General features: G+C 50.4%; 1 protein-coding gene across 7 annotated transcripts in view; it reads right to left on the reverse strand.

The window, feature by feature from the left end:
- Positions 1-9,113, reverse strand: part of Tns1 (tensin 1) — a 218,521-nt gene that overhangs the window by 169,341 nt on the left and 40,067 nt on the right. For all 7 annotated transcript variants that reach the window (XM_031367908.1, XM_031367905.1, XM_031367910.1 and 4 more), the window contains exon 2: positions 3,362-3,476. In XM_031367908.1, the coding sequence (XP_031223768.1) occupies positions 3,362-3,476 (115 nt within the window). The remainder of the gene's footprint in view (positions 1-3,361; positions 3,477-9,113) is intronic.

Below are 9,113 nucleotides of genomic sequence, written 5' to 3' on the forward strand. Positions count from 1 at the left end.
GTTGGGGGAACATGGGTGGAGCTGGAGGACTGGACAATGAGAAAGCAAGTGACAGCCCATCTCTTCAGAACCAGGGCTTCCTCCTGGCCGTAGAAGGACCCTGCAGAGACAGAGTCCCAGACACTGACAGTCTATACCCCAGCCACCCAAGGCCTCCACCGACTGGTCCAGACTAACACTGTGTTAAGGCCAAGACTCAAAGACTGAGAGAACCCAGAAAACACAGGTTATGCTCTAATAACAAAGAATAAAAGTTCACCACATGTGGGGAATAGAGCAAGCCCGGGGTGAATGTGCGCTGTTGACACAGCTACAGTCATGTCAAGGACAACAACGCCTCAGACCCATAGGAAACTGACAAAGCCCCTCCTTCTCCCACTGAGGTGGGGCTCAGAGGGACTGAAAAGCTTATCTGTGGTCTGGGTGAGAATGTTGACAGTGTGCAGAAAATATCCACTGTAGCTTTCTCTCCCAAACCCTAAGATGTTTATAGCCTGAAGACTGCCCCACTACAGAGACAGCTCCTACAGAGACCAGCTAAACTTGCCTCCTAGTTCAAATGTATACACCAACCCTACTCACCGTTCAACCGTCTAATAAACACACTAACTACCGAACTATGGTAGTTTCTCCATTAGAGAACCTAATCCACCCAGTCCCACTCCTCTGTCTCTCTGTGTATATGTTCCTGTTTTTTCTTCATTCCCTGGCTAGCCCAGTCAAGTCCCAGAAGCCATACAAGGACTTGGTAACACACAAGCCCCTCTGCTAGGAAACAGGTTGTACATCCATTATCTTGTGGTTCTGGCTGGGTGGGTGGATGGATGGATGGATGGATGGATGGATGGATAAATGGATGGGTGGATGAGTGTATGTATGTATGGATGGATAGATAGATGGATGAGTGGATGGATGGACCAACAGGATAAAGTGGATGTTCTATGAGTGAAATGAATAGTGGATGGATGGATTGGTTAGTGAAAAAATGTGGAATAGACGAATGAACATAGGATGGATGGATGGATTGATGGACAGACTGGGTAGATGGATGGACAGACAAAAGAACAGATGGACAGATGGAGAAGATGGATGCCAGATAGATGAAGAGCAGTGTGGCCAGGCGAAGAAGATGGTCTGCTCACTTCATGCCACCACAATCTCTCAGCTCCCCAGCAGATTTGGTTCACTCCTACTCCTCCTCCCACCGCCGGCCTAGCCCAGAGTCATTCTCCTACCCTCTTGCTGGGCTACTCCCTGGCTGTTCTGAGGCCCAGTCCTGACACTTGGTGGAGTGTCTGGCCTGGTGTCCAGGTTTTCCTCAGCCTCAGGGTTCAGGGTGAAACTGGGGCACCCATGTACATGGGAGTCAGATGCCCTGCCAGCCAGGATGCTTGGACCAAGTCATCAGGGATGCTAGACACAGATATTTAAAAGTCAAAAGAAACTAGCCAGAGATGTGCCCACAGTCACACACCAAACCCTAGGATTCCCTCTCTCCCTGTTCCTGCTTCTGCCTCTCAGGTGAGGGGAAGACTCCAGGAGGAAGAAAGTGGAGAGAAAGGAGAGACAGAAATGAATTTATGTAGCCTGGAGGTACAGGAAGAATGGAGGTTGTTATATAATAAAAATGCAAACTCTAAACCCTCTCCCCCAGATCCCTTGTGGAGTCCCTTCTGGATCTCTTGGGAGAAAGGTGACTCCATGTGGCTGATTTGAGTATTGCAAGCATTTTTGTTGCCTAGGTTTAGGCTGAGTATGGACAGAAATGCCTTTGGCCATTCAAGCCTTTCCTGGATACAGACAGACACAAACACATACACACAAACACACACACACACACACACACACACCATAGCTCTCTAGTCAAACAGTCCTACCTCCATACCCAACTGCTTTCCCTTGACCCCTCCAGAGTTCAGATCCTGAAAGCTCCACTCTGACCCTAAAGGCCAACAAAAGACACAATCACCACCAACCTGTTTTCTCATCTATAAAGCAGGTATAAGATTTGCATCTTGCAGATATTATAAATACTTGGTGCTTGGTCCTCAGTAAGTGCCTTAGCGATTGTTCTGGGCTCTAGTATCTGAAGCCTGGCCCCTCTGGGCTTTGACATGTTGGGAGAGCACAGCCTGTTAGGTTGAGCAGGAAAGAGTTCAGTCCCTTATCATGGGGCAAGACAGGACAAGAGCTGAGTCCCACCCACAGGTTTGTAGCTAAGTGCTGTGTCTCAGAGGCGGTGAGGACTCCAAAGGCTTTAACCAGGGTGTTGGTATATAACTGGACACACACTCTTCAGACCCAGGGAAGCTACTGGAGACTGGGTTGGAGAGGCAGCTGACTGGGTAGGAGCCATAGTGGGAAGTTCAGAGACACAGCCACATGGAGAACCTGGTATAGGTCGACAGGATATAGGGCTGAAAGAACCTCATCTGTGTAAGTAACCAGGTTTAGGGTAGAGGGAGACGGCGTTAGTTGCAGGTGCTGAGTGTCCTTCGGGATCCGTGACAAGACAGTCCTCTCTGAGACACAGAGGCCCTTCAAAAAGCACATGACAACAGTGAGTGGGAAAGCCATGTTAGCCCGCTGTGATTTGGGGCTATTTAAAGTTAACCCAAACCACCGGAAGGCGAGGATAGTGGCTTGGCTTCTTTGCACCGGGTGGGGGAGGGGCAGGCACATACCAGTCATGGGTCTTCCATGCACCAACCATGTACTTTCCATAGTCCGACTACACACTTCCCCTGCACGAACCACATGCCTTTCTCACAGCAGACATGCCCCTTCTGGTGCCTTCCACATTGCCACTAGATGCCTGCTTGTTGGTTGGTTTTTCAAGACAGGATGTCTCTGGTTGTTTTGGAACTCACTCTCTACAGCAAGCTAATCCTTGAACTCAGAGAACTCAGGGATCCGCCTGCCTCTGCCTCCTGAGTGCTGGGATTAAGGGTGAGTGTCACCACCACCCAGTGTGGTCATATCTTTCAAACCCATGATCTCCCTGGCATCTGCATGACTTTCATCACCTGCCACCAACCCTTTACAAGACTCCGTCACCCCAACCATTGCCATCCCCACACCACCACATCCTACACATAGACCTTCCTATGCTACCTGGTTACCATCCCTAGGTGTAGGCTAGACCTACACCTTCACACAGTCTCTACCATTAATCGCCCATGCCATCCACCACCGGCCATGTCATCACACACTCCATGTGCTTGTCACCTAGGTAGGTGTTCAGTGTCCTCCAACAGATAAGAGATGGGTACACGTGCTCAGCAGTGACCCCACATGCCCCAGACCAGACCAGTCCAACTACAACAGCAGCAGCATGCCCTAGGTCCCATCAACTACGCACCTTTGCAAATACAGCCTTCCCGAGTGATGGCCTGCCGGCAGATGCCACAGGGCTTCACCTTCTTAAAGGCCTTCACCTTGAAGTGGTGGGTCTTGGGGGCCTCCAGGTCTTCTGGCTGTAGGAAGAAAGGCCCAGAGGTCAATCGGATGAATACTGGGGTCCTGAAAAGGAGGCAATGGAAGAGGAGGAAAACCTGGCCGGAAAAACCAAGAGAGGAAAAACCAAGGCAAGTACCCCAGTAGAAAAGAAGTGCCTAAGGACCAAGAATAGTGTAGGGCTGATGGGACCCTCCTCCCAGGCTCCCAAACTAGGAGTATCAGTGGACAGGGTCCAGACAGTGACTGCAGACTCTAGCACCCAGGGATCACCCTCCATGGCTTCCATTCACGTTTCTCTTCACACTCACCTTGGTACTTTAGGGCACAAGTTAAAAATGCAGTGAAGTGACTAAGTTTAAATGTGCATCTTCATTGCGCAGAGCTAACGCTGAGTGGCCTGGTGCTTGCCTATCTAGTGGAAAGTACTGGATCTGCTTCCCGACCTTCCCGGCCATTAGAAAACATCCATGCCAAAGGAATATTACTTGCTACAATGTTCCCAGTGCGCCACATGTAACTCTGTTCCAAAGGTTACTGCATGACTCCTCCCAGTTAAAAACCTCCCACACCGCTGGGCAATGGTGGTGCGCGCCTTTAATCCCAGCACTTGGCAGGCAGAGGCAGGCAGATTTTTGAGTTCGAGGCCAGCCTGGTCTACAGAATGAGTTCCAGGATAGCCAGGGCTACACAGAGAAACCCTGTCTCAAAAAAAAAAAAAAAAGAAAAGAAAAGAAAAAGAAAAAAAAAAAAACCTTCCCACACCAACCCCAAGCCCTTGACACCTTCAACCTACCAACCACACAGCCCACATGGCACTTCTTCTACACACCAACCAACACAGTCCTGAGCTGCTAGGACTTCCCTTATCAGCAAATGGCTTCACTGGATCATACACTCCGTACAGATGGAATTATTAGCATGTAACCTAGCGTGCAGGATCTCTCCTGAGACATTTGCATGTTCCTTCTGCTTCACTGCCACATAGTATTCCAGGTGTAGGTGTGGTAAATGGATTTCTCTGTTCCACTATGGGTGGTACCTAATCTCTCAAGCCCAAATCCCAGCATGCCACTTCCCTGTCTTCAGACTTACCATTCACTCTAGTCCAGGGGTCCCTTCTGCCTTTATTTTTATTTCCTATTCTTTTTATTATGATAATATTCAGGGGGGAGGGGTCAAACCCAGAGCCTTGAGTATGCTAACTGTATGCTCTGCTGCCTACTCTTATGAAAATGCAGTATGTTAAATTTCCTGTTTGTTTGACTTCTTTGAGCCAAGTCTCACCATGTGGCCCTGGATCACAAGATCCTTCTGCCTCCACTGTAGCCCTGCCCCCCAGGTGCTGGGATCACAGTATGTACCACAACTCATGAAACAAGTTCCTATTTGAGACTACACCACCAATTGTGTGAGAAAGGCAACAGGTAAAGTGTTCTTCTATCTGACCTGCCAGGTGTACATAGGCCAGCAGGTCTCTCTCTCTCTCTCTCTCTCTCTCTCTCTCTCTCTCTCTCTCTCTCACACACACCCACCCACACACACACACACACACACACGTTTCCCCTCCAGACAGCACTACAAACACACACTCACCAAGCTCTGACAGTCAGTCCTTTGCAACCACACAAGAGAATACACTCTAGACCAATGGTTTTCTATCTTGGAGTTGAGACCCCTTTGAAGGGGTCAAACGACCCTTTCACAAGCGTCACCTAAGACCATCAGAAAACACAGATATTTACATTATGATCCATAACGTTACCCAAATTACAGTTATGGAGTAGCAACAAAAATAATTTCATAGTTAGGGGGTCACAAAGACATAAGGAACTAACTGTATTAAAGCACTAGGAAGGTTGAGAACCACTGCTCTAGACCAAAAAGCCCTGCACAGGCACTGCCCACTATACAGCTCATCCCACATGTAGACTACGGAGTCTCCCACTCTGGGGACTCCTTAAGGAAGCAATCCCTGCCCTGACACTCTCCCTCTGTCTACATTGGTCCCTCCTCTACTGGAACTCTCCAGGGAACAGGTTCAGCTGGTGCCCGTTCTGGACACACACTGAGACCAGGTCATGGACATTGCAGTGTGCAGAGGGATCCTGCTCGTTAAAATCTCTTCACACACCTTGTCCCTGAGCCTCCCAGTTCTGAGCCAGGGCCAGAGGAAACAACTTGATTTGGAGGAGGAAGAGTGGCACACACACTAAGCAAACACGGGCTCCTGTCTGACAACACGGAGGAGGTTCTGGGTGCTACCAAAACACAGAAAATGTGGGCAATAAGAGACTGGGTCAGAGGCAGCAAGCCAAAAAGACAGGAAGAAATAGACAGAGGGAGGAGGAGGAAGCCGTCTGGGAATGAGACAAGCCTCAGAGAAGCAGACGGAGTAGACCAAGATAAGGACAGAGAAGAAGAAAGGCACAAGCCACAAGTACACAGAGAGCAAGCATGAATAGAGGCACACAGCTAAGAGGGAACCAGGAAACAAAGAGGGACAGACAGAAGGACCCAGGAGCTCCCAAAGTCCCCATCACGGAAGAGCTGAGGCTCAGGACACAAGGATAGCCATGGCTTCAAAGAGCTCTTTGTGTGGCAAATAATAAATGAAGAAATCAAAAGGCGGATAAAAACAGAATAGAGTCTCAAAGCTCCTCCCCACATTGTACATATAAGTCACAAAGGATGAAAAGTGGTTTGGAGGCACACCTGTAATCCCAACAGCCTGAGTTCAAAGTCAGCTGGAGACAGACCTGAAGCTGCCTCAAAATATAAAGTGGGAGATAGGTTTCCCTGACAGATGCCAATCAAGGGATCAAAGTAAGTTACTGTCACCCAGGATGAGATGAATGGAAGTTGTACCCGTGGGATGGCTGACGGAGTACAGAGTGTCATTCTCTAACAATCCTGCCAAAAGCCTCAACCTGAATCCAATCAAGAGGAAACATCAGGCTGACTCAAGGGAGACACAGTCTACAAATGAAATGGCCCGGAGCCTTTACAAGTGACAAGGTTGCGAAAGTCAAGAGAAGTCGGAGATTCTCAGACAGGAGGCGGACTCCAGACACTAGACACAGCAGCTAAAAGCAGAGGCTAATTCTGAACTAGATATTTGTGGTGGCCTTAAGGACGTCTCAGGGACACCCAGTGAGACACCATAGTGTCTGAGAATTAGATGGCAGTGGCATCTTCATGCCAGCAACCTCTGAGGCTGGCCTCTGTGTCCCCTGAAACGGAGTCCTTGTGAGATCAGGGAGGTATTCAAAGTGGAGTGAGGGTCAGAAACTCGCTCCCCCAAAGTTCAGGAGGGAAAGATCTTTGCGCAGCGTTTGCAACCCTTCTAAAGCTTAAGATTGTTTTGAAATCAAAGATAGTCAGGCAGACTAGGTGAAAGGCAAGAGGAAACAGACAAGTCCAGGGCAGAGGTAAAGCAAACCAAGAAGAGGTTGCCGATGCCAGCAGCGCCTCCTGGTGGTCATACTGAGCAGCAGCACTCCCTGAGCCGGTCTTGAATACTCCCTACTCCCAGCTCCAACCAGGAGTCGGCCAGACAGCTACTGCCTGGGTTCGGTGAGGGTAGGGGCCTCCATCCCCTTCCATCCTGCCGTCTCTCTTCCCACTTTCTCATCTCAGAATTTGGTTGTCGGACTTCCCCGGACAATTCTGTCAGACATCCTAGGGAGGGGCCCCAGCCATGGCTTGGGGTGGGAAGTAGAACAGAGAGGGAACTTGCAGTCCGGTTGGAGGGCTACGTGAGGGAGGCAGGCAGGAAGTCCCAGGCCTCTTTCTTCCTCCCCACTTAAAGAAACACAATTTGACATTCTAGCTAACCTTCCAAAACCCCCTTCCCTATATCCCCAAGTCCAGCCCTTCCCCCAAAGCCTAAGGAAAAGTCAGTCGCTTTCCCCAGGGCACAGAGTCCTTCAGCCTAGTAGACAGAGAGGGGCAAGTGACGCCTTCGGGGCTTTTTTTTTTTTTCCTTTTTATTAGATATTTTCTTTATTTACATGTAAATTTCTCCTTTCCCAGTTTTCCGTCCAAAAAACAAACAAACAAACAAAAACAACAAGAACAAACCCCTGTTGCCTCCCCCCTTCCTATGCCTGCCACCCCACCCTCTCCTTTCTATCTGCCCTGGAAAACTTGCCCACAGTGGACCTGGAAGGCCTAATGGTGATTCCAGGACTCTGATCTCCTTGGATCCTCTAAGCAGTTCTGGGTGACCTTCCCCTCATCCAGCTCTGATAGAAGAACAGGCCTGAAAACCAATGGGCTGTATAGCCCTGAGTGCATTGACAACCTTCCCTGGACCAAGTACACAATACAATGCGACGCTTAGAACTGTGGGGGGAGGGGCATGCTGACAGCTGTGGGGAGTAGAGAATATGAGGACACGTTAGGCCACCTAAGGACTATAAAAATCTGTGGGAAGAAAAGTCGACTCCATCATCCCCAATGAGAAAAGGGCCTCAGCTTCCCACACTAGGAAATAGGGTGTCCAATGATGCTGTAGAAAAGGTCAACATGTGGACTCTAATGTCACAGGATGGTGGAGGAGACGGTTTAGGGTGGGTTAGCCTCCTCCCTCTGATACCCAAGGATGTCTCAACTCTACAGACCAGAGTCAGAGCTTGCCACAAGAGCAGGCTGGTGTTTGAGTCTGGCTCACCCTGCCCTCCTCGCCCATCTGTGACTGCTCCCCAGGCCCAGGCAGAGGATGAGAGTGAGCCCCATAAAGTCCACAAGCCCATAAAATCTGCAGTGCCATCCAAGGACCATGGCTTGTTAGGACAATGATTGCCGTTCTCCTGACAGGCGGCAGACAGCCACATGGGGCACAGCCAGGCCCTGCCCTCCCTGGATTAACAGGCAAGCCCAGAGGCAGGAGATATGGCCACAAAGAAGGGAGGAGTGTCCTGGTGGCTCCAGCACTGTCCCACCTCCCTGTAAGTCGGGAGTCAGAGCAAGGAGAAGGGAAGGGATCCAGCTGGAAGCTGTTCTCCCCAGCCCTTAGGCCCCAGCAGCAGAGGGCTTTCAAAGCCGAAGGCCTTGGCCCATCTCAGCCCTTCCCTCTCTCCATTCAGCCAGCCAGAGGGTGTGGCACAACTGGCTGGACCATCAGGGGCTCTAGCCAGGCCTTGGTCCTGGTTGGGAAGAGCTGCTTGCGGGCAACTCCCTGCCTCAAGGGGCAGAGAGGCAAAGGGCTGTGTGCTCAAGGGGTCCACCCACTGTGAGAAAAATCCCCCAGTCCTGCCCTCCCTTGGGGCTAAACAGCTCTGGGTGGCTAGAAAAGGACAGAAGTCTTCTAGCCCGGAGAGCTGGGCAGCCTAGGAGATGAGATGGCCAAAAACTGAGATAGGCGTTACCCTCCCACTGTGACCAGGCCACCAAGGCTCCCTTGTCCTTAGTCAGGGAGTCTTAGTGCTTGCTTCAGGCTTCTTCCTCTAAACCTCACCTTCACATACAACAACAGAGTTGCCTCCCTCTTGGGCCCCCAATTAAGGGCCTGCCAGTGTTCTTGGTCACCCTGGTGGAAAACTCTGAGTCACGCTCAACCCCTCCCTGCCCTCCCCCACCCTCCCAGCAGCTCGTTGGCAGATCCAGTGACTTCTGCCTCCTAATTCTCTCCACAGACCGTCTTTCTCCCGCTT

The sequence above is a fragment of the Mastomys coucha genome, unplaced genomic scaffold (assembly GCF_008632895.1).
Source record: "Mastomys coucha isolate ucsf_1 unplaced genomic scaffold, UCSF_Mcou_1 pScaffold14, whole genome shotgun sequence".
Taxonomy (NCBI): Eukaryota; Metazoa; Chordata; class Mammalia; order Rodentia; family Muridae; genus Mastomys; species Mastomys coucha.